Genomic DNA, 26,954 nt, shown 5'->3' on the forward strand with positions numbered 1-26,954 from the left:
CAAATAAAATGTCATTAAAGAACATTTCCTCTACAGTATTCTTAAGAGAGAGAGAAAATATTCTAAACATCCAAGAAAATACTTTAAATTCACTCAAATTCAGTTTAATTCTCCATATATTTTCCCATTCATGAAGCAAAAGGAAATTAAAAAATCCCTCCTCAATGTCTCCATTTGCAGTGTGTAATAGAGAATTACTCATTTCTGTGCTGTCTGGTTTCAATTATATACAGTTGTTTTTTATTAATCTAGGCACAGTTTCTTGCTAGAGACTGAAGGAGAAAGGAGAGAAAAAGCAGATCCAGAATGGCTGCCTACCTGGGGGGGGCCCAGTCATGTTTTGTGCAATCCAGCAGTGTCCCGACATAAGTCTTGTTCCGCCATGTAACATTTACCACTAGGACACCTGCAGGTGGGAGAGAAACAAGCATTATCACAGTTAGAACAACAACTTTTTCTTTTCTATCTTAAGAGAGAGCTCCATTCTCATTTTGTTTGCAAGTACTGTGGTCTATACTCTTCCTCTTTTGGTTTCACTGACCCCAAGTTAAAACCCACAAGAAAGAGAGAGACAGAATGAGTATGTGCGTGCGTGCGTGCATGCATGCGTGTGCGAGAGAGAGAGTGCAATCAAGACGCAGCCAACAGAAGGAAATGGTTTTTGCCATGTCCTGCTGTAAAACGGCAACACTCACCTCTTAATTTTGCTATTATTGCACATAATCGCTTTCGTTTGGCAGCCAGCCAGCATAAACTGAGTACCAGTTACTAGTGCTTAAATCAGTAGGTGACTGAGAAGAATCTGCTTTGTTTTCAGTGATACAACCAACAGTGGCATATCTGAATGCACACAGATAGACAAGTTTGTTATGCAGAGGTAGGAACATTGGGCTAGAAGGACTTCCTGGATTGTCCAGTTCAGTCCTCAAAATATGTACAAGTTATATTGTCTACATTCTCTCACCAACTGTGAACCTTGCAAGTCACACATCTGCAATGAAAATAGGAAAGCGATTTAGAAACAACACTATTTTTTAAGAAAATGCTATGCCAGTTTTAATGTAATTGATTCTTCTGTTAAAAATTAAATAAACCTGCTCAACAAATGCAGGCTCAGAATTTTGCTCTCTGAAAAACAAATGTACTACGTATGAATTGTAAGGGCTTTAAAAAAATGGAGTTTCATTCGAAACCATTCAGCTTTTCTCTCACCCATTTTTCAGAGACAATTCATAATGATGTTTGTGGACTAGTCGACATAATTACACCTTTAATTCATTAACTGCTGAACATAAACACAAGGTAATATTCTGAACCAATTCTCATTTCTTTTTAGAATGTACACAATGGAAAGTTTTTTCCACCCTGGCAGAAATAAGGCTTGGGGCAAAATGCTACCAGGTTCACTGAAATTTAAAAAAAATCTTGTTTAATATTGATTGCAAACCCCAACCCCATGGTTTTGTTTTTCTCCAAGCTCCCCTTGTCCTAGCTCTTGCTTTTCTACAACGGAAATAATAATGGCACTGTGCCAAAATGTTTCTAGCCTGTCTGCTGGCTTTGTGTTAACAGTGTGATTTCTAATTTTGCACTAAAACTATATCCCACTCTGCAGCACCAATGTAAAGTAAACATGTAACCTGCAGCTTATTTCCTCAGGGCCCTTTTAACAGCAGGAAAGTATTTGAAGTGCTGTTAGCTAAAGTACTAGGGAAGAAGGGATTTCCTTGAAAAATTCTCAATACCACATTTGAAAATAGTTCCCTGTATGGTTTTAAGTTCCTATTATTACAAGGTGACAGTAATATTCTATATATTGAGGCAACTTGGTAAAAAGGGCAAAAGATAAACCAGTCTTGAACCATGATTACAAACAGACTTCCAACATATGGAGGATTAATCTAAAATAGCTATTAGGGCAATCGATTAAAAATAAGTCTATTTTTAAGATTTCTTTTTTTTTTTCTATTAACCAGCTTAATAGCTGGGAAAATACATTTTATTCCCATGCCCTTAGAAAAAAAAAACAAACACCTGAAAAGGCTATGATGGGGGGGGATGATGTTTTTCTCATCATTTGCTCTCTAGGGCTTCGTGTGTGGTGTCAGGGACCTTTCCAGCTGCTTAAAATTCTTGAGCATGTCAGCTATATTTACAGCACTGGAATATATTTGTATTGCCAGAAGGTTACTGCATTTAGCTTTAGATGCAATAGGCTGAATCACCGTGTTCCAAAGTCTCTGATGTAGCACAAATGTATAATTAAAATTGCTTGAAAGGAAACATGAAAGAAACAACAAACCCTCCATTCTTAGAGTAATAAAATTAAAAACAGGAAAAGTCTGCACAGACACTTAACATTTGTCTGCAGTGAAAGGCTTTTGTTATTGCTTTCCCCTAAGGGTTTCACATTTCCAGCAAAAGCTGGCTTTGGATTGGCCATCTCCTGCTGGGAACACTATTATCTGATTGGCTGGGCTGAACACTGCAGCACAGACCAAAAAAGCAAGCACTTTAGATAAATGAGCTTCAAAGGAAAAAAATGATGCAACACCACAGTAGAGAGCAGTGAGTAAGTGAGAGGCTGATGGAGTGAGTGAGTGAGAATGTATATGCAGAAACTGTTTTATCAGGCAGGAATAATCCTAACAATGAGAGAGGCTTGCCTAATGCTTCCTGACTCTGTAAATCAAACACTGGTTTGTTTGCACTAACTAGGCTTGTCAACGTGATGAAAGGTTACTGTCTGCTAAACTGCTTTGTGTTTATACGCTAAGACCCATGTCACTGAACTGTTTAAAACAGCATTCAAACCTACTCAATATTGTAAGAACTGAATTTGCCCATTGGAAAGTAGGATTAAGCTGTCCTAAAAAACAAGTAGTTGATTATTAGTCATAATATGTGGTAGAGGGTACCATTTTATAAGTAATAGCCAAGCTGCAGCGGATACCTCAAAATGCGAAAAACACCCAAATCTCTGTTATTATTTCTAGGTAACATCCAAGCCGAAGCAGATGCCTCAAAATGCAAAAACCACCCAGATCTCTGTTATTATTTCTAGATGGTTTATTCAAGTAGCAGTATCACACTGTGATTCATAAGCAAATACAAGTAAACGAAGGTAGTTTTATCTTCAAGGAGAAGGGAAAGAGAATGTGCCTTCTGGGAGATCACATGAATCTACACTGGTCAAAGCAATGCGCCTTTGCATGAGAGCTCTGTAGCTGCACATTGAATTGCCTCCATAACAATGTCTGTTTCTAACTATGTCTGCAAGAAAGGAGCAAACATTTCCAGAGCTCCTCTCCTATAAATCCCCAAGTGGATTACTCTCATGTAGGGAAGTGCACATTCAGACAACATCTGACACTACAGCTAAATAAGAATGGAACATTCTGGCTTTGGAAGAATAAATGGTATAACATTTTACTCAAGTGTTGAAATCACATAATGTTTTATAACCCTGGGAACAACTTCAGTGTATGGACAAAAAATTAAAAGAGGAAAAAAAATGCCAGTAAAATCTATATGGGGAAAAAAGGGTTATTTAGTGCAAATTTCATTTCTAGAAGCTAGATGCTCAAAACGAAATGTCCACCTTCTCTACTTGCATTAAAATGGTATCTCTGCTGCAACCTTAATGTTTTCATTTCATTTTAACAGCCTGTCAGTAGAGTGATTCTGTAACTCTTGGAATGGCTATCGTAAGTCTTTTCCATTTCTAAATTATATCATCTAACCCATATCTCTGCTACTAAAGAATTGTTCCCTAAAGTCCATTTCCCAGTGTTTTGTCTCATCTTGTTATACATGTATAAAGCAAGTGGGGTTTTCTGACTTCCCTTCAGAGATTATGCCACAGAAACAGAGCCTTTTCTCTGTTAAAAATATTCTGTCTGAATGTACCCTTTATTAATTTCTCTTACTTTTGGTAAAAGCATGTATATCTCACTTTTCTTCCTTAATACATATATTCTTGCCTACTATTATGTTGTCCTGTATTTAGTAATGTTAACATATATTATGTATCTCTGTATAACTTGTTACATGTTTTAAATATAATAAAAAGGCATCAGAAATAGAATCACAAAATAACTGAGGTCAATAAGCATTTCAGTGATTCTTAGAAGACATTCAAGTGACCTTCTGGTACAAGAAAATCAATACTGCAAAACTGGTAGGAGCACATTCTTCCCTTATAAATCAATTATACTATAGTCCTACTCATTTTTGATTGCCCTTGTCTAAAGGCTCCAGTTCAGCAAAATACTTAAGTACATGCTTAACTTTAAGCCTGTGCAGAGCCCTATTTCAGTGGGACTACTTGCATGCTTTAAGATAGCTATAGGGTTAGGTCTCAGGACTAATAATTTGTCAATATTTTTTAGCAAATACATGGTGGGAATGGACCATAAAACAGAACAGGAGCCTTTTCTCCTGTTCTGTTTTAGAAAGACTGTGGAAAGGGAGGAACCTTAATTCCCTTGTGAAGGGAACATTTCTACAACTATAGGATAGCTTGCTTAGAACGCGGAGCAAAGAAAACAATCTGTTAAGGTTATCACAGAAAAGGATCAAGTGATCAAAAGGTGAGATGTAACCAGAAGACTCACTGGGACAGAGATAAAAATGAATACGAGGAAAACCCTTCAGTGAGTCTCTCCCTGCTGGACATGTCAAATGCTTGGCAGAAATAAAAAGGACTTCTCCACTCGTTGCACCTAAGTACAATTGTGGAAGGCCCTTATTTTCTTGCATTCTTATCCCAGCGCACAGCTCAAGTAACTGAGCTACAAACCAGGGAGCTCCCTAGGGACTGAAAAGGAAAGAATACTTTCCAGGTTTCCAAGACATTACACAGACAGTACTATAGCAACCTCTAATCTTGCTTCATCTGAATCCACATGGTACATAACTAGATTTGCCAGGCCTTCTTTGACCTTACTCCCAATACCTTCTTGTGTGCTAGACTGCAGAGCCCTTATATGTTACATGGTGCAGACACACTTCTTGCTAACTTAAGTGGCATTTGCAGCTTCTGAAGTTGCAAACTGGGCAAGAAGCCAGCTCTGACCCTTAAAAACAAAGCTTTACAAAAATGGAATAAAAGTAGATACCCTGCCCAATTTTAGTAAACTGATGCCAATAGGGAGTTTTAGCTAGTAGACAATATGGAATCAGGCTTCTATCTTTGCAGAAGAAATAAGCTTTGTAGTACATATTCCCGTGTATTTTGTAGAGGTGCACCGATAAGGATTTTCTTGACTGATACCAGTGGCTGAATATTAACCAGCCATATTGGCTGATACTGATCTAATAGCCAATTTATAGGAATGCAGTGTGGAGAGCATCCTCCTGCTTGTAAGCCTGTGTGGGGAAAGGGGTGTGGGGGAGAGAAGGGGCACGGAAGGCAGATTGAGGCCCCAATGGTGAGGGAGAGAGTAGGGCAGAGGCCGGGAAAGGGGTAGGCGCTGCTGAACTGGGGCAGTTAACGTGACCCCAGGAAAGGGTGTGGGGCAGAGCTGCAGGTAGCTCTTCCAGGGGTGCGGGTGGTGGGGAGGGGTCTGGCTCCCTGCCGCTGCTCACACCTGAGGGGAGGCACGGTCAGCATGTGCCTCCCTGGATTTGTGCGCAGGGTGAGGATGGGCTGCCCACTATGGACTGGGGGCCAGGGGCTGTACCAGTCTCTTCCCAGCAGGGGACTGGGCTGGGGCTGCGCTCAGGGCAGGTGACAGTGGCGGTGGCACTGGGGAGGTTTGGGGGGCTATGAACACCACAAAATTCCCTGTAGCTCCCCCATAACTGCCACTGCCATGCAGCAGAGCCTGCCTTGACTGAGCCTGCCCTGAGCACAGCTTCGACCAAGCACCCCTCCCCCCCCACTGGGAAGAAGCTAGTGCTGCAGTTCCTTGCCTTAAACTTGCAGTGGGCAGCTTATGCTCGCCCTGCACACAAATCCGGGGCGGGGGTACATGTCCCCATGCCTCCCCCACGATGCATGCAGCATCAGGGAACTACTCTCCCCCCCACACTCCCTGCGTCCCCTGGACAAGCTGCCCACAGCTCTGCCCAGTCCTGGGGTCACATTCATTGTCCCTGCTGAGTAGCACTTGCCCCTGCCCCACGCAATGTCAGGACTTGATCTGCCCAACCCATACCCCTTCTCTCCCCACAGACTTACCAGCAGGAGGCTGCTCTCCAAGATTCTGGGCTGCATTCCTGGCTGTGTGCATGCTGCAGCTGCACACATATATGCAGCATTTGTTGATGACATTATTGGCCAAAAACAAGCCAATTGCTGATAATGTTCATTTTCCTGTTATTGGTGCCAATCCAATATGCAACTGATATATAGGTGCACACATAGTACTTTGTAACACATACGAACACAAAATGGCTTCTCTTCCAGTGAGTAGGCCATACATAAAAGTACATGATTCTATCCTACTATGTCTAAATTAACATATCCAGTGCTTAAAAAGCAATACAGGCTCATGGTCTTAGATTCAGGGACTACCAAGTTCAATTTCTATTGAAGATCCAACCAGCAGTTACATCTGCTACAGCTGCACTTTTATTTTATATTCAGGTAGATGTTTACAAGATGAATGACTCTCCTTTATAACAGTAGGGGATGAATTCTTTCCTCTGCTTATGGCCTACTATTAAAACTTAGACTGTCCTATATTTCTCTTGCCACAACCCCCCAGCATAAGTAAGCTTGAAGTGGACTCCGGGGACTCCAGACGCTGCCACTACTACAGGCCACCATGACTTAAACAAGCCCAGCGTATCATAGGTTATGTCCTCAGAGCCCAAACAACTTTATTTTTCTTATCTAAAATAAAAAGGGGAAAAAAAAGAAAACTAAGCAAGCTACAGATTTACCTTTGAGTCAGTCTCAATAAATCCCTTGCAAATTGGCGTAGTATTACAATACAGCGATTATATCTCCTGGACTTAGTCTGACAGCTTGTGTCCCCATCAGGGATGTACTCAATTGTATGAAATGCAAGGATTTTAGAGGGGCATATTTCTTAGCTCACATTACTGTAAACTGTGCCACTCTATGTAAGTAGTAAAGACAAAATCTTTAGTGTTCCAGAACAAAATGAGTGCCAGGATGTGTAAAAAAAATCTCCTATGATGACCATCTCTTTAGTATTATCTTGAGTTCCTGTGTTTTACCTGGAAATGCCTTTTACATATGCACGACTAAGCAGACTGCTAATTTATGGCTTATATGTCACCTTATCATATTACTAAGGGAATCTGGGAAGGGGGGTACCAAAATGCATGTACTTATAACCCTGGCCCTCGACCCTGTGTGCACGCGCGCACACACACACACGCACATGCACACACACATAAATACATACTTCCTGACCCCGTGCGCACATATACCCCAATCCTATACACACACACACACACACACACACACACACACACACACACACACACCGTCTGCCAACCCTGTGGTTCCCAGGTGCCCTGATGGCAAGGTAGAGTAGGACAGCATGGAGGCCCATGGCTGGGCTCCATCCCCTGCGTGCAGAAGCTAGACTCAGCTGGGAGAATAGGCACAAGTTTTCAAAATAATGTAAAAATATTTTTTAATATTAAGTACATAATAAATAATATTGTGATTATTAAACACAGTCGAATAGGGTGAGATTGGGTTGCCATATGTAAAAGTTTTACAATTCTGTTAACTTACACTAGTCGTCATTTTTTCACCATAGTCCATTGACCAATTAATTATTTGCTGAGGAAAGATTATACAGAGATGCCTTAATGTAGGGGTAAGGGATGTATTTAGGACATAACCCAAATCCCACTGCAATCATTGGTAGATTTACTTTTGATTTCAGTGGCCTTTAGATTAGTCTATTAATAGCAAGCTAATTTTCTGTTAAAATGTTTGCTTATTTCACAGTAGTTGCATCATTCTGAGGTCCTTTCATTGCTCTTCAGCTTCAAACACATTATAGCCATTGCAAAAACGAATCTAAAATGGTTGCAAAAAATCCCACCCTCTCTCTTAAGGATATAAACTGATGCTTGCAATACCATTCTCGATAAATATTACTCAATGTTGTTATTATGAAGAGCAAAAACAGTAGGAATGCAGGCACATTTTCACTTACATCTGTATAAAAACAGATGCCACACCATTTTTAGAAATGGAAATATCATCAATTATTTCAGGGTGGGTAAGCAGGATTGGTGGGGTAGCGTTAGTGGGTCTGCAGTGGGGGGGGGGGGGGGAGGGGGGGAGGAAGGTGGAAGTAGGAAAAGTGAAGCCCCAGGGCTGAGTTCTCAACATGAACAGGTTTGGTTAGATCAGAGAGCAGTTAGCCTGATCTATGTAGTGGACCTCCATATGTGTACTAAGTTAGATTGAACTGGCCATTTTTTTCACTTACCTAAACTCCCAGAATGTACATACAGTTTGGCACTAAGATTGCCCTAACCTTAGTTAGGTCAAGCAGCAAAAGTCCCTATGGGCACCCATATGGCCCTAAACAGAGAAGAACCAGAGCAGGGCTGTCCTGCTTTGGAGTGGACAGCCCTGTCCACTTGGTTGGAGTGGACAGAGCAGTCCAGTCAGCGTGGCAAGTGGAAACTCAAGGAGGAGCCTGGGGACCCCGGTGGAAACAGCATCAGCAGCTAGAATGGCAGGAAAACTGGTGCCAAGGCAGTAGCCTGGAGGCCACAAGTTAACTATGCAGCCTACAGGTTGCAAGCTGGACAGCCCTGCACCAGAGGATTAATTTTAATAATCTAAAAGAGATACCATCTTGTTTGCTCTCCTGGCTCAGTTCCCAGCATAGTAATAAACTTAAGCCAAGTAATGCTGAGTATACAACACTCAGTATCAAGTCACCTGGTTAGTTATCAGGTTTGGAGAGCAAGTCTCCTCTCCAATTTGTGAACATCTTGGCTTTAAAAAAAATAAAAGTTTTGCTCAAAGTCCAGTACAATTAATTAATAATCAATCAGATGAGGAAGTCCACTTAAATGTTTCTAACATAGGCTATTTTTTATTTGTATCACAACAACTACCAGAGAAAAGCTGGAGTTGGTTTCATATATTATCTTCTTAAATAACTCAAAGATTAGATTACCTAGATTACCTCCATATGTGCTGGTGGAAATGTGTGTGCAGTTTTTCTGTTGTCAATAAAGCTTTCCATTTTAAACAAGCAAAAAATTAGCCCATAGTTTTTGCAAGAGACTAATTAAATTGGCAGGCTTACCCAAAGACCTCCGAGCCATCTTCTCACTGATTTTCCAGCAGAAGGAATCTTTTTTCCCTTCTTTATCAACAGTCTAACTCTACTGTTTAAACATGTTATAAGTGGAATTCTATATCCTCAAGATATCCAGCCTGGTAATAGTCACACCTAATTCCATTGATAGACTGCGTTCTATAAAGACTTACAGCTTTCAAATATCATTTGGTGGTCTGAAGTCACAGAGAATAGCTCCCAAACTTGTTTAAAATAATTTTACGCCAAAGAAAGTCAAATTCTGGCAAAGTTTTTCTGATTTAGTAACTCTCAAATGTTGAAAGACTCGGTCACCGTGAAGGCACATACACACTAAATCAGTTTTGAGTATTTTCACTGTCATACATTTTTGTACAAATTGCTATTTGTCCTCTCTCTGCTAGGTATGATTTATAAAAATACAGCCATGAGTAACAGCTGCAGCATACTGCTAATGATGAAATACACTGCCACCAATGGATTAAATTAACATCATGTACTTATGACTATCGACAAAGTTCCAGGCATACCTGTTTGACATCATTGTTTCCACAGTAATTAAAGTGTTTCAGGAGTCAAAATGTTTGAGGGAAGAAAGAAAAAGCTACAACTGTAGGAGAATAAGGCTTATAAAGTGAACTTTTTATTGCCACCAATTTAGCAAGAACACCATAATGCATGTGCTCTAAAATAAACAACACAGAATGGCACTAACAATTGCATACTACCCAGCATCTGCCATCTAGGTACAAAAACATACATGCAGTTTATATGAGTCCTTCCATGCAAAATATACTTCTGTCCATTGTTTTCAGTAACCTAAGAGCCAAGGAAAGACTTTACTTACAGGTCTGTGTTATCAGAAAACTACACGTTATTTTTTCAAATGGTTTTATTGTAAAACGTAGAAATCTCACTGTATGTACAGCAGCTACACAAGTAGTAGACACCAAAATCAGCAAATCTGGGAATATAATGATTGTCAGATGGCCAGAAAATGCAAGATGGTGGAATTTTCTTTCCCTTTCCCCATCCCCCATTTTTCTTTTCTTTCTTTGCCAGTGAGCTGGCTGACCAGCCCAACATACTGCTCAGACTCCCTGTGCCCCCCAGCAGCAATATGGGCTGCCTCTTTGGCATGCTGCCCTGGAAGGGACTCTACGCATGGGTGGTGTGCACCCGGCACGCTCAGCTGCTGGCTGGCCGCCCTGACACCACGTGGTGGCAGCGCCTGGCGTGGCCCGGGACCCCAGCGTGGCGCACACTGCCAAAAAGACCAGTGACCTCCAGTGGAGATTGCTGCATGGCATCCTGGCCACTGGCACCTTTGTGCACCACCTGGACCCGGTGGCCTCGGCGGCCTGCCCCTTCTGCCCAGGGGTGCTGGAAGAGGACATTTTCCACACCTTTCTTGACTGCTCCTCACTGCAGCCGCTCTTTGCCGCCCTCAGGATGCTGCTTCGGGCACTGGGCCGGGACTTCTCAGAGGAAATCTACATCCACTCCTTCCCGTACCAGGCGGCTGAGTGGGCCGCAGTCAGCCTGGCCAACTTCCTGGTGGGCCAGGCCAAGGTGGCCACCCTGAAGAGCCAGCAAAACCGGCCCGCTGGGACCGGGATGCATAATGCCCTGCAGCTTTTCCGCCTGCTGTTGCGGGCCCACCTCTCTCTTGAATTCGAGCATGCAGTCCTGCGGCGGACGGTGTCCACCTTTGAGGAATGCTGGGCTGTCAACGGGGCACTGTGCCGAGTCGCGGCGGGATGCCTGCTTTTTGCCCTGTGACACCACCAGCTCCTCAAGGTGCAGAGGCGCACCCAGTGAGCTGAGACCTTGGGCTTTGTCCAGGCAGGCTGACCCCTGATGTCCTGAGGCCCCCCTGGGTGTTCCCACTGGCAAGAACTGTGTGTGTGTGTATATATATACACACACACACACACACACACACTTATTTTGTTCTTTGTGGGGTTTGTTTTTTTTGTCTAAAGTGTGCGGGCAGGCCTTGCAGGCCATGAGCCCAGGCCTTGTCCTCGAGGCCCAGATCCTCAGACCGAACTGTACATAATTTCTACTGCCCACCATTTGTCACCCTTCCCGGAATAAATGTCTCTTAAAAGTCAAAAGTCTTGCTTTCTTTCTTACATTCTTTCTTTTTTTATTTTTTTTTTTAAGAGCCCTACCACTGGGGCAATGTTTGAATAGTCGCTTTAATCACATCCTGTAATCAAACCATCTGGAACACAGACCTGCAATTAGTCATCCTGGACACTGGGCTTTATCTGAAGACCTAACCTTCTGTAACAAATACTGTACACCAATGGAGCTGAGGAGATGGGGCAACATTAACAAAAAGAAGTGTAATGAAACACTTTATGCCCTGGTGCACCGCTGCTACAGTCATAAACCTTTGAGACATTGCTCTAGTGTTAATGTACACCAAGCTTAAAGATTAAAGAACTGACAGGCTAAAAATTGCTGGTTTAGAGTGTTGCCCAGCTGGTGGCTATGGTAGGTTGGCATTATTCTATCCACATTAATTACAGTCTCTTCAACTAACTGTTTAACATACTCAGTTTACTTATAATTTCCAGCAAGTTTTGAGTAATGTCCATGTATGTGTGTATGTCAAGTGTTTTAACCAAATGCCTGATTTTTCTCTCTTGTTTCTTATTAACTATGAAGTCATCACCACAACTTATTTTAAAACCACCAATGCCTCCTTATCTTGAAAATGATTTGTTATACATTTGGCAAGCTACAAGCAAAAAAACACATGCAGAGAACCTGTATTACATGCTTCCATTAACAGGGCATTCTTGGAATAAGCAACATTAACACAACAAAGATTATTTCTTGCAGCTATTGTAACTGGCCATCAAAGAGACAACCTTTTTATGCCACCTAAAAAAAAAAAAAAATAATCTAAAGATTTCTCCCAAAGCACACAGAGCAAGCATTGAAAACCATAACTGAAGAAGGCCTGTTTCCCCATGGGCCCGTGTGCTTTAATACACAAAAGAACACACAGCCACTTCCATCACTGTCACATCCCCCGCAGCCTTTGTTCTGAAGCCTGATGAGCTGTATTGATTTGGGAAAATCGTTGAGCTTCTTGGAAAACTAGACTCTAGCTTATTCACCACCATCTATTTCTTTCTCATGAAGACAGTTGGTCAATATTCAGTTGACTGGTCAGCTAAAAGAAGATCTTGCTTATTTTCTTTTTCTTGCCTCCCTAGTAACATTATCCTTCCCCAGCTCTAGCATAAAATACAAGAGCACATTAGGAAGGTTTGTTGCTAAGGGTGATATGAAATAGTAATGTCTGTGGACAAAGCTACCACCTAAATGCTCAAGTTTGTGCTTTTCTGGAAGCTAGGACAGCATAAAATAAAGCGCTAGTATGTATCTTACCAGTTTTAATGATAAAGATACTGCATCATTTACCATACATTTCTTTTCCATCATTTTTAAAGTGGTTTTGCTTAACGAGAAAGCAAAATCTATTGTTCTGTTTCTACCATCCAAACATTAATGTATATCAGTAGCTGATAACACAAAGGCTCCTAACTCAGAAAAGGCTAAATCCTGAACTCTTTAAAGTGGAAATAAAAGAAGACTCGATGCACAGCAGCTGCAGAGGGGTATTTCCCTGGCAGGCACCATAGATCTGACCCAGAATGACTGACAGACTTACCCACAACTGATTAGCTATGCTAATATACCCTAAATATAACCTATTTGGAACTAGGATTTCCTAACTGTGAAGGCCCAGCAAGCAACATAGGTCTTTCTTCTTAGACTGACCTAAAAAAATTACTGGATTTCGGCAATATCCTGCAAATTTTGGAGTAACTGCTGCTATATTTCTTGAACAGCAGACCACAGTCAAATAGACACTTCTATAAACACGCTGTAGATTTCTGACCTCAGGAACACAAACTGAAATCTATATTTATTTTATTCACACTTTTTCCTTGCTCAGAGCAACTGAAACACTTCATTGTTATTGTAAAGCTTAAAAACAAGACTGCAGATTTTAGGGTCAAGCGTTTTACTGTTTTAATGGTTAAAAATCTTTTAACATCTGGATGTTCTGAAGATGACCAAAAATCTGTTTCAGGAAAAAAAGCAAACAGGTATTGTTACTTCCAGCACCATTTGTTGTTCCTTAACTGTAATAATTATGTGTGATTCATATTCTTTAACATTAAAAGAAATGCCACATGGGACCCATTTTGCTATACGGAAATGCTCTTTTGTAATCTCTTAAATTTACAACTCGTTTCTCCAATAGTGTTATTTTGGTCAACAGCTCTTATCCTATGTTGCTGCCCTGTGGACCACATGGCTGCTGTCTTCCCTTTTACTATGGGGCGGGGGGGAGGGAATCCCACTGCCTTTTGCATTCCTAGGACCACATCATATGCAATAAGCAACGTAACACAAGGCATTTCAACATATCCATTACACTCCCTTCGTGCAGGTGATATTAATTACAGGATCTCTTCAGATAGCTGTTCCTCCCCCAAAAAGACTTTTTCACCTTAAAAATGAAGTAAACTAAAAGCAAGACCATAACAAGGCAAGACTATAAAAAATGAATAGTGTTTATATAAAAAGTAAGGCAAAAAAGGAAAACCAAAACCATTCCTTCCCACTCTGAAAAGCATTTTAGTAATTATCTGCCACCTTCCTTTTCCTTATCTCAGATGTCAGACCACCTAAGCCCTGTTTTCAGCAGAATACAGCTGAGGAACAGCTGCCACAACAGGGAGGCCCGTAGTTTGGTTTAAAAAACTTGAACTAAAAACAAACAAGTGAGGAAATCAATGATAGTGAAACTTTGTGTTCCACTTCTACATTTTCCTTCTGGAGGAAAAAGCCACTTACAGAGCTGGTAAATGCAAAAACAAAGCAAAAACAAAACCAGGAAAAAATAAACCTTCTGGTGCCCTTCAGCTTGTTGGTATGGGGTGATAAAAGGTTGCCAGGTGTGAAGATTGGCACAATTATTTGTCAAAGTGTGGAACAGCTAATGAAAATAAGGTGAAAGGAAGGGGAATAGAAGAATTCCGGAGAAGAAAGGAGAAACGACACTAGGAAAAAAAAATCATAAATCAGCAACAAAAGAACCCTTTCTAAATCTGTGGACTGTAGATATCAAAATGCAGTGGGAACTGGCAGACAGTTCAGCTCAAGCTCAAAAAGCTACTGCTGATCCATGTATCTCATTGGGACCAAAAGGCTCTCCTCATATAAATTATGATGCTTTATTTAAAGTCAAAGCATTTATTTGCTTTTGTGCCAGCTTTGGATCCTTTTCATCTCTAGCTACCAGGCCCAAGAGAGAACACATTCCTATAGCTCTGTTGGCAGCCAGCTGTGGCCTCAGTAAATCAGAAAGCCTCCTAACAAGCCATTCTTTACAAAGGCCAACTGCAGTTACTAGACATGATCGCTTCTCTATTATTCCACTCACTGGAATTTAAAAACAGCAATTTAAAACAGCAGCTGAAATTATTGAAAGCCATTGAGCTGCATTTTGCGTTTGTGTGTGCGCGCGCGCGCATGCACGCTCACACACATTAAGTTTCACATATTGTTTAAAGACTTCATTGTCCTCAGTCTGAGGAAAGGGCACGTAATGAGGAAAACACCTGAGCCAGATGCACAGAAGACAAAAGGTTTGGATAGAGTGTGTATGCAATGCATTTTACATGACTCCCTAAGGAATTCTTAGTATAGTTAATAAGGAACAAGTTTCTCATTTTTATTTGCCATTGGGCTTGGGGTCACATCTTGTGTTATTTTAGTAAAAAAATCTCTCAAGCTCTTAATTCTCCACATAACACAACGTCACAGAAAAATAACTAAAGCTTGACGCATTCTTGCCAAGTACAGTCAACAATAAGAAGTATGCTAGAGTTAAACTCTGGGAAGCATTTAGTTGTGAATGATTAAGGTTACTCATCTTCCCTTTCCAGTTTCCATGCCGTCACCCCCCGTCCTTCTCCCCACATATATGCCCTTCAGATAATACAAAAAGAAAAAAAGAAAACTCACAAAGAATCGAGTTTGATCTGTTCCACTTCCTGCCCTGACTTAAAAAAAAGAGAGAGAGAAAGAAAGAGAGAGGGGTGGGAGCTCATGGACATCCCTCACATAAAATTCCTAAAAAAAACAGCAGCCTTTTCAGGAATTGTTATTGCAAAGCCTAATGTAGACTACAAGTATACAAAATCAATGCTACCCATTGCTATAAGAACAATAACCAAGCTCATAAGAAGGCTGAAAGCTAAGTAATCTAATTCCTCTCTGAAAAAAATCAGTGTTCCTAGAAAATAACAGGTAGACTTCCCACCCTCCCCTGTTGTCTACATTCCAAAATTCCTATCTTTTAATAGGGAAAAAGAAACTCAAAATAGTTACAAGTATTTCAATAACATGCTTAGAGACCAGCTCTTTTCTGTAAACAAGCCTAATGAAGTGTGACTAATAGTGTTCTCCTTGAGCAGAGGAAAGGTAAAAAGGGCCTTTGTTAACATTTACTGAAGCAAAGTAGTCATTTTGCCCGGGCAGAACAAAAGTTAGCTAGTTATTGATTGACCAGCCTCAGTAGGTGTCAAAACTTCACAGTCCAGTTCAATTTTTTTTCTTTAAATAACCTCCCAGGTGGGTGAAGTTGGTAGAACGGCTGGTAAACCAGTTGGCTTCACCCAATATGAATGCAATGAAGAGGGAAGCTGCCAGACAAAACTAGTTGCCTCATTAGCGATCACTACACTTCAAGTGATCCAAAAGGTTTCCCTCCTTTTGCCTGTATTACTAGAACCATCTTCCTATAAATCTCCTTTGTCACGTGTGTCCCAATTTCAGTGTTTATTAGTAAGAGCCATGCCAACTTTCCTTGACCTGCAGTGATCCATGCAGTTACTACAGCTTCACTTGGCTTGTTTACGTACTAAAGCTAATCCACCTTTGACCTTCACGGTTTTAGAAACCAGAGTGTTTCAGAAACGGAAGACAGGCCAATGAGACATAACATTTAAATAAAATCTTAAGAATTTCTGTATTAGTAGTCTTAAAACAATCAGCTAAAAAATTCCATGCACTTTTAGCTACAAAGATTTTCCTGAACGGCCACACATCTCTTTTTCTTCTCATTCTAACATCACTCATTCTGTGGGAGAAGAAGTATGTTCCAGTGTGACTGAATAACTTCCTCATATCACCATGAGCAAAAATGAGGCTGATCATTCAGCCCTGATTTAATTCTTCCCTTGGTCATACAAACAAAGTCAAATAAAACTTGCCTTACTTGAGAATCCACACAAATTTCTGTATAAATTATTGACTGCACTTTGGCTTCATGTGAAGCATTGGCCCCTGAGGCTGATAAGCTCTGACCCCAGGTGGCACATCAAGTCCTCTCAGAAGAGGCAGGAACATTATTGCTTTGCACTGGGGATTGCAGCGTGAGAGCCAATCAATCAAACTCCTTGACAGCTTTTACAGCCTCCTCACATTAGACCTAAGTCAAACTCCATGGCTCCTATTGTTCACATTATTTTCTTTTTCTCTGCTCTGATGAAGTTAGGGCAAGTCCAAGTTTTCAAAGAGAAAGAAGGGCTATTATGACCAGCTCAGAGTTTATTGACTCTGATCTTTAGAACAATTGCCTGAAAGTCTTTTCCCCAAAAGTAACACATTCTTTAACTGCTAACAATCACCATAAAATAGCTCATCTCTTAGATACAGACTTTCAGGAAAGGAAGAAATAACTAAACACTTAAAACAACTCTTGTTATAAAATCGCCATGCATTATGAGATAGTCCATAATACCATCATGCACATAAACACAGTCAGCTTTCAGAGTTTCACTGACTTGCCATACAAATGCTGAATATTTACCAGAATTCAGTTAATACACCAAAACAACTATACAGATTAAACCAGAACACAACTAAAAAATATAGTACATAGTATCTTTGGAATCATGTTGTACAACAAGTAAACAGTTTATTTTCACTTCACTCTAGTACATTGTGGACGCTGACAGATTTGCAGGAGCTCCCTCTGCCACTGCCACCGCCACTCTTAACCCATAGTGCTTTACATACTGTTCGCCTGTTGGTGGGGGGGAGGGGGGGGAATTGAACCTGCCGGCAGAGGAGCTGCCCCTCTCCTCCACCCCCAGTGCTGTCCGCAGGGAGGGAAGAGGGGAGCAGGGGAGGGGGAAGGATCTGCAGGCTGGGGTTTGCCTGGCCTGAGCCGGAAGGGGGCTGCGAGGGTTGGGCTGTGAGGCAGGAGGGCTCCAATCCACTCATCCCCCATCCAGGTCAGGCTGGGCAAACCCCAGCCGGCAGTTCATTCCCGCTCCCCTCTTCCTTCCTCAGACAGCCCTGGAAGCTGGGCTGGCCTGATGCATCAGAATCACACCAGAAATTAATCCTAGGGAAAACAAGTTCCCTAAGGCACTCCAGAGTATAGCGCCTTCATCTGATCCCTCATTTGATGAGGATGAAATTGTCACGTGACTGGCCACTTTAAAAGCACTCTGCAGCCGTGCATGTGTCAAAACATGGCTGCAGAGTGCTTTCAGGGGGCCGATCGTGCAACTAATGTAACTTCTGTCTTCACCCTTTTAAGTTAGACAGTACCCTTTTTTCAAAATGGAAAGACTTTCAGAAATGATGGTGCCATTACTTCCCTCTAATGTTCATTTAATGTCTAAAGGTTTTTCTTAAACTGCACAACTTCAGTTGGAGATGGAATTATGTGAAAATTCATTAATTATCACAAAATCATGGGAACAAATGAAGCAAACAACATCAGACTACAAGTGAACATGGATCAAGCATGGTATCTGCTGAGAAATAGGAGAGCACTAAATCAGGGACCTCAAGCAACAATAAAGAACATAAATTTTAAGCAAGTGACCTGCTTCAAATATTATATCTATCATGACACAGGGTGGTAAATAAAGGAAGAATGGTAGCAGGAAATAGAGCCTACTTTGCATTGCACAAGCTGCTGCCATACAAGCTCATCCCAAGGAAAACTAAGCTACAGGTTATAAAACTATAGTCGGCTATGTAGGGCAGTAAAACCTGGGCTCTCTCACAAGCAAATGAGATACTACTAGATCATTTTGAAAGGAAGATTTTAAGGAAAATCTCTGGTGCACAGTATGATCCTATAACGTAAGAATGGCATGTAAGAACCAATAATGAGCTATATCAACTGTACAGAGACACAACCCTGACACAAAATCAGATCACAGCAACTACAGTGGCTGGGCCACATCAAAAGAATGGAAGCTATAGCTATCCAGACACCAGAGAAAGTGCTCTGTGGGGGTCAGAAGGAAGCAGGCCACCTGGACAACTAAGACAAAGATGTCTAAATGATGCAGTGTCAGACCAAATTGGAGAATGAAGGCACACAACAGATAGGAATGGATAAGCATAGTGGAGGCAGCCAATTTTGTCTGGGGTCCATAGAACTAAATTATCCATTGTCACCACCACCGTCCACAAAATCACAAAAAACACACCTGGAAGGGACCTCAAAAAGTCATCTAATCCAAACCCTTGCTCAAGGCAGTATTGATCCTCTTTAAACCATAACACTAAAGTGTTTGTCTAACTTAGTCTTAGACACGTCTAAGGATGGAGATTACACAACCTCTTTAGGTAATATACTCCAGTGCTTAACCAGCCTTATAGTCAGAAAGTTCTTCCTAATATCCAACCTAAATTTCCCTTGTTGCAAGTTAAGACTATTACTTCTTGTCCTGTCCCCTGCAGCCACAGAGAACAGTCTATCACAATACTCTTTATAGCCACCCTTCAGGTATTTGGAGATTGTTATCAACATACCCTTTCCACGGTCTTCTCTTCTGCAGACTAAATTATCCGAGTTCTTCCAACCTGCTAAACTACGATTATGATTATTTTAAGCACCTGGAAGTCACTGTAGTTAGTGTATGAATCTTATGATCACCAACAGTTAACTGATGCTACTGTGAGGTTCCACAGAACAGCCCTATAGATCTGAGCCCCTTTTCTGTAAAGAGCTGAACATTGCTTAATAAATTCCTAATTCTTACAAGCTTGCAAAGATGCCTCTGTGACTGAACATGAATATATTTTATTTTCTATTTATCAAAATGAAAAAAAAAAAAAGAATCGTTCTGAAAAGAATGGAAATCATCTGGGCAGAAATCACATCCAGAATTCTTGAATTCAATTGTTAGCTACTGCAGATATAGAAGAAACAGAATAGCTTGTTTTTAACTCAGCTATAGCTTTAGATGATTCTGCCATAAAATCTCCAGCCTTTAGGAAAGGATTATCTCATTTTAAATTATAAAACAGCACTTGATAGAGGACATGAATATTTACTTACTTTCTTAAACCTGAATACCAGTACAAAGACATTGAAGGACATTTTCAATTAAACTCTGTTCCATCCATATATTTGTTAGTGTCGTGACTTCAATATCTGAATGGGACCAGTAAGAAATTCAATGAGCTTTCTGGAAAGGTGCTGGTTGAGAGAACAGCAGTTTCCTTCTGTTAAATCCCCTTGATACAGCAGCTTGCCCTTTCAGCTGTCATTCAGCCCAGCACAGCTTTTCATACAAAACCAGAGGAGATCAAGTGCAGACTAAAAGCTTGTTTCAAATAAAGGATACCCCCCCCTTTTATCTTGCCATACTTACACCCTGAAGAATGAAAAGAATTCATAATTTATAGTACATCAAATAATGTGTTTTCAGATAGTGCCAAACATGAAGTTTCACAATTATTTCGGAAGACAACTGAATAAACTGACTGCAGTCAGCGAATAAAACACAATAGAAATTAAAGTATATTGGGCCTTTTAAGTTACTTATGTGACTGCTGTAGATATAAAAGCTTCTATTTTATACACATTATATTACTCTTTTCTAAAATAACAACTAAGTGCACACCACATCACATTTCATGTCCCTAAAGGCTGAAGTCTATCTTCTTCGACTTGGTTAGGTTGAGTAGAAAATGAATCGTGTTCTCATCACTTGAGTTGGCTGAGGCAAACTGGCAAGGCAGTGTGAAGAGGTATGCAGTGCCTGAACTGGAGATAAATGGAGGATTCCAGTTTAAAATGCTGTCAGACACCTTTGTAAGCACTACATTCATTATGTGAGATTTTTTAAAAGGGAAATAAGAGGGGAAAAAATCAGAGAAGAAAATTCTTTTCAATTTACTTAGCTTAGAGGTAATGTGGTTGCATTTATTATGAACACTGTTTGTAAGGGATGCTTCATAAAGCAAACAATACGCAAGTTAGAGGAATTAATTTTTTTTTGCTGAGCTTTCCAAAATAAACATCCATTTTAGCTGAACTACACAGGAGGCTGTGGAAGCACATTTTTCTCTCAGCTGATATATATGTACTAAACACAGCCTATAACCCACCTATCCAAAGCAGCTCCAGACAGTTAGCCTCACCCACATGTCCTTGCAATTTAATGAACAGTCATATCCAACAAATCTTACCAATAGCCTGACAGTAGTTATTCTCTTAGACTCCAGGCCCAAAAGAGAGATTTGTCATTGCTTAAATAAATTTTACAGATGTAATAGATAAAGGCAATAAAGAAAACAGGGCTTTTATAAAACAAAGTCGACAGAGCAGAAAGCTATTCCTCTAACATGTGCATAACCGTGTGTGCACGCACATGTGGTTGTGCGTACCAAAGGGAAATAGACAATGAAGGTTAGGAAGCATGAAATGATAGCCTTCTCTGCCTTTCAGGGAACGTAAATTTTATTTGCAGAATGTAAATCTTAAAGCCATGGTTTTTGATTTGCATGTGTGATCACCAGAAATTGATTTCAAGGAAGATTTAAAAGTATTTAACGTATTGCTCAAAGACGGAAGTTCAATCCAGCACATTCATTATTGTGAAACAGAGAAAAACCTAGGGCTGTTCCTATATTGTAGGTCTGCAGACATGCACAGTTCATTGAGCTTTTGGTTAAAATTAGGCTCTCTCTACACTGAGGCACATGTTCAAAAGCTTTAAAATGTTTTAAAACTGCTACAAAGAACCCCAGAATACATTTTTTAAAACACAGCCTAAATATGGTTACACCCCAACCTCCCAGAGCCAACACAGCTTTCAAAAGCTAAAATTGCTTCATGGCAGTGACCTAGTGCAGAGACACTTAAGACAAGGGATGTAGCTGTCATGGGTGATTTAAATTACCCAGACATCTGCTGGGAGGAACAGTCAGCCAGTTCAGACTGTTCCAGGAGGTTCCTGGCCGAGATACAGGACCTCCACTTAATTCAGGAGGTGCACAGTCCCCCCAGAGGAAATGCCCTGTTGGACCTGGTCCTGGCCATAGGCAACAACCTGGTAAGGGGCCTCCAGGTCCTTGACCACCTGGGTGTTAGCAATCATCGCTTGCTGGAATTCACCATCCAGCACAGGGTGTAAAGGGCCTACAGCAAGGTGGTAGCCCTAGACTTCAAGAGGGCTAACTTCAATGAGTTGAGATTAGTGGGAGAGGTGCTGGGGTTCTCGAGCGCAGGGGAACTCAGTGCCCAAGATGAGTGGTCATTCCTTAAGGAGACGATACTCAGGGCCTAAGGGATGACCATCCTAACAAGAAGCAAGGGGGGGCAAGAGTGCCCAAAAGACCCCCTGGCTCATCAAAGGCATCCAGGAATGCCTGATTGTCAAAAACGCGGCGTACACCCAGTGGAAGGGAGGTGCTATCTTGAAAGAGGAGTATACCTCTGCTCGGGCCTGTAGGGCGGCTGTCAGGAAAGCTAAGGCGGACACAGAGCTAGGACTAGCGTCCAAGATCAAAGATAATAAAAGGGCCTTTTTCAAATATATAGGGAGGATGAAGAAGGCACCAGGAAACGTGGGACCCCTGCAAGATACGCTGGGCAATCTGGTGGTTGCGCCAGAGGAGAAAGCAGACCTCTTTAATCAAGTCTTCACCTCTGTTTTCTTGTGCAGGGACCAGGACTTCCCGACCGTGAAGAAAGACAGACTTGAGGGGCATGCCTCCAGACCTCAGGTTGGGGAGGACTGGGTTAGAGAGCTTTTGGAGGGGCTGGATGTGTTCAAATCAGTGGGTCCAGATGCTCTCCACCCCAGGGTATTGAGGAAGCTAGCAGAGGTTATTGTAGGGTCACTGGCATGGCTTTACGAGTGCTCGTGATGCTCAGGCCAGGTGCCAAATGATTGGAAGATAGCCAATGTGGTCCCCATCTTTAAAAAAAGGGAGGATCCAGGCAACTATAGGCCTGTCAGTCTTACCTCAATCCTAGGGAAACTCTTTGAGAAGATCATCAACATCTGCGATGGGCCAGCTTCAGGGATGATGCTCAAGGGCAACCAGAATGGTTTCATTAGGGGCAGGTCATGTGAGACCAACCTGGTTGCCTTTTACAAGCAGGTCATAAAAGTATTGGATGCAGGTGTCGCTGTGGACGTAGTCTTTCTGGACTTCAGCAAGGCCTTTGACACTGTCTCCCACTCCATCCTCATTAAAAAACTAGGCAACTGGCATTGATGCCTACACAGACAGATGAATTGCAGATTGGCTGAAGGGTGGTACTCAGAGGGTGGTGGTGGACGGGTCATAATCGACCTGGGGGGAAGTGGGCAGTGGAGTCACCCAGGGCTCAGTCCTTAGGCCCGTGCTGTTCAATTTCTTTATCAGTGATTTGGATGATGGGGTGAAAAGCAACCTTTTAAAATTTGCTGATGATACCAAAATTTGGGGTGAGGTGAGCACGCTAGTAGGGAGGGACAGACTGCAGCAAGACCTAGATAGGTTACAGGGGTGGGCTAACAAAAACAGGATGCATTTCAATACTGACAAGTACAGGGTGCTGCACTTGGGCAGTAGTAACCAGCAGCACACTTATAAGATGGGAAACTCCCTTCTTGAGAGCACAGAGGCAGAAAGGGATCTTGGAGTCATTACTGACTCCCAAGATGAACATGGGCCGAAAATGCGAGGTCAGGGTTGGCAGGGCTAACTGGACCTTGTTGTGCATCGACAGGTGCATCTCAAGTAGGGCCAAGGAGGTGATCCTCCCCCTCTACACGAGGGGGAGGCCACAGCTGGAGTACTGTGTCCAGTTCTGTGTGCTCCACTTCAGGAGGGATGTGGACAACATTGAGAGGGGCCAGAAGAGGGCCACCCTCATGATCCGGGGACAACAGGGCAGACACTACAGTGAGAGACTGCGGGACCTGAACCTGTTCAGCCTTCACAAGAGGAGGCCGAGGGGGGACCTGGTGACTGTCTATAAACTCACTGGGGGGGACCAGAACCGTTTGGGAGAGACCTTGTTTCCCGTAGCGCCCCCGGCATAACTAAGAATAATGGCCACAAGTTGTTGGAGAGGAGGTTTAGATTAGACATCCGTAAGAACTACTCCACAGTCAGGGCGGCTAGAATGTGGAACCAACTTCCAAGAGAAGTGATGCTGGCTCCTACCCTGGGGGTCTTTAAGAAGAGGCTTGATGCCTACCTGGCTGGAGTCATTTGAACCCAGTTTTTCTCCTGCCCAGGCGGGGGGTTGGACTTGAAGATCTACAAGGTCCCTTCTGACCCTACTTCTATGATTCCAGTGTAGATGATGCCCTTTATGGTTGTTGGAAATACGTAGACATTTTTTGTCTTCACCGTGTGACTTGCGTCTCTACAGTGACAGTTTTAGTTGAAACCTTAATGTAAAACTTGATTTCTCTTTTCTTCATTACTACTTCAGTTTACCCCTAAACCAAATAGCTAGAAGAATCTATTAAATCAAGAAAACCAAAACAATGGTTTCGTTCAACGAGGTAGGTCTGGGGAGCATTAACACACACATGGCTAAAGCTAAATTCTGCTTCTTACCCAAAACAGAAGTACTCTTGAACACAGATGAGGCTTTCTTGGTGCAGACAGAAGTGCAGCTCCTAGCTGTAACTCAGAACATTTTTTGCCAAGTGTTCTGAGTTACAGTGTTACCTCAGACCAAATGGAAATTCACTACTAGTTCTAGGGGGCAGGGGAATCTAGCTGCAGGTAGGGAGCCTGCAGCCAGGTACCCATAAAAATAGCCCAGGCTCTCTGCCAGTGAGAGCTGTTTTCAGAATGGGAGGGGAGAAAGGCCGTGGAGGGAGTTCATTCTTGGAGCTCCCCAGCTGGTGCTGAAGGGTGAGGTGGGTGAATTGGAGCCTCCCCCCCACCCAAACCCTCAAGACTGAACTCCCTCTGGTCCATTTCCTCCCTCCCATTCTGAAAGCAGCAACAAGCTTGGAGTTCTGCAGTTATACATTACATTTGGAAATGTCTTTATCTGCTCCCTCATGCAAGTCATTTTTGAGCTGTTTGCAGCCATGTGCACTTGTGTTTGGCCACAGCTATAAACTGCTTTCTGGGCCAGATCAGGCAAAAATTGTTACTTCTGTCTGCACTCCCTGACGCAACATCAACAAAAATAACTTGCTGTATTTATAACACAAAGAAAACTGGTTAATTTCTATTTCAATAAATTGTATGAAGCAATAAAAATATTCGTAGCCTGTTTTGTGGTTTGTTTCACTTCCTTGCCTCAAAAATTAATGAGTGCCTCCCAGACTCTATCCAGCAACTCAGGTTTACATTAAAAAGCACCTTTCCCAAACAGATAAAACATACGGAGTTCAAAATCTCTCAAAACCTCTTTTCCCTTAAAGTTTCTTGAAGTATGTTGAGCAAATAGCTCCCATTACCCTCTTTATAGTTGGACTATTTGTGGCTGTACTCAAGGGCAATTAATTTGTGAAAGTATTAAAAAACCCCATCAATTAGTTGTTAGTCTATATGAAAAAAAGACTGAAAAAAAAATCACATTGAAACTGAGGTAGATCTAAGAAGATCACATGACCATAGCCTTAATGTTCAGATAGTTATTTAAAATCTTGAACGCTTTCCCTGTGGCATAGTTCAACTCTAGCAATCCCCAGATAGGAGCAAACAAAACAAATATATTGTTATATGGGACGGAGGTGGGGGGGAGGAGAGGAGGGAATAATAAAGATTCTGAATTTAAACAGATTAAGTTTAACTCTTACCTGCATGTTTTATCATCATTTAAGTTCTTGGACCACACGAGGAAAGCTGTTTTTGACAAGCCACAAAAGCAAGGCTTCTGGGAAATGGTTTGTTCTCTCCCTGTAAATCTCCTGCTGCATTCATTTCCTGACCTCTCTCCTAATATAAAACTACAGCTCACTCCCTACATGATCATCTTTGTCAGAACAGCTTCTATTCAGACAGCAGCTAATCCACTACAGCTAATGGTTTCTGTCAGGAAGAAAGCAAGGGAGATGATACCATCATTATGCTATAGAGAATGATCTACATACTTTACATGGATCCTTTCTTTTGTCAAATAAAGCAATGCATAAAATTCAAAATCCATTTTTCTTAATACTAAAATGTTTAAGCATTTTTTTCCTTAGCTGCCAATGAAGATGCTATAACTTGGTTACATCACAGGGAACTGGGGGTTAATCGTGGTAAATATTCCTCCTCTTGCAATCAAACATGTAGCATGAAAGGACTTTTCACCCTCTCCATCTCCTTGGTCTTCTATCTAGGACTATTTCTATAATTTATGTGTGTGCGATGATGACACCTTAGTGTGGGGGAAGTGGGGTTTCAGAAAGAATACCAAGAAATTAATCATATGGCTGGATAGAATTCAATAACCATCTAGCTTTTGACGGATTTGCAATTATACTTTATCTGGACAATATACAGAAGTTTTACCTTAAGGGAGTGGTCAGCTACTCAATGCACAGTAACCATTTAAATGATGCTAATGCGCAGTAGACTAATTCCACTGCAAATTCCCTCCACAAAGCTCTTATAAAACAGAGCATGTTCTGGTTTACTTAAATGGTGATGTAAGTCTTCAAGAAAGAAATACGAGAAATGATTATAGAAATGAAATGCAGGAGAACATCCAGAGAAATCCATGCTTTGCATAAAACGAGCCAACTTGTATATAATGATCACAGAATCATACAGTTTTGTGTCATCCACAAATTTAATAAACACTCAAGTCCAAACTCCCAGCTTTTAAGGAAGATTTTAACAATACTGAACCACAGTTAGAACTGGGAAACCTCACTAGATATTTCTTCCCAGGCTGACATTGTACTGTTAATAAGTCACAAAACAGAAGATGTCTCATTCTTCAGATACCCTTCTTCAGGCAATATATATGAGAAATGATTGCTTGGAATACAGGAGAGAATCCAGAAAAATCCATATGTTTTGTATAAAATTAGCTAAGTTGTCCATAGCGATCACAGAATAATAGATTCAGAGAAAAATAGGGCTGGAAGGGACCTCAGGAGGTAATCAGGTTGAAACCCCTGCTCAGTCTCAGTCTTGCTTAAACCATCCCAGATAAATGTCTAGATTTCACTTTAAAAATTTCAAGGACAACTTCTCTAGATAGTCTGTTCCAATGCTGAACCAACCTATTAATCAGAAAGTCCATCTTGATGTCTAACCTAAATCTTTCTTGTTACACCTTATGCCCATTAATTCTTGTCCTGTCCCAAGTGGAGATAATGATTGATCATCATCCTCTTTATAATAACTCATTTTTATATT

The 26,954-nt window shown here is 41.5% G+C and overlaps 1 protein-coding gene across 5 annotated transcripts in view; it reads right to left on the bottom strand.

Annotated features, from left to right (window-relative positions):
• Nucleotides 1-26,954, bottom strand: part of ZNF608 (zinc finger protein 608) — a 104,509-nt gene that overhangs the window by 9,940 nt on the left and 67,615 nt on the right. For all 5 annotated transcript variants that reach the window (XM_090038467.1, XM_090038471.1, XM_090038468.1 and 2 more), the window contains exon 4: nt 319-406. In XM_090038467.1, coding sequence (XP_089894593.1) covers nt 319-406 — 88 coding nt within the window. The remainder of the gene's footprint in view (nt 1-318; nt 407-26,954) is intronic.

This window comes from Crocodylus siamensis, chromosome 3 (genome assembly GCF_052110815.1).
Source record: "Crocodylus siamensis isolate JL-2025a chromosome 3, ASM5211081v1, whole genome shotgun sequence".
Classification (NCBI taxonomy): Eukaryota; Metazoa; Chordata; order Crocodylia; family Crocodylidae; genus Crocodylus; species Crocodylus siamensis.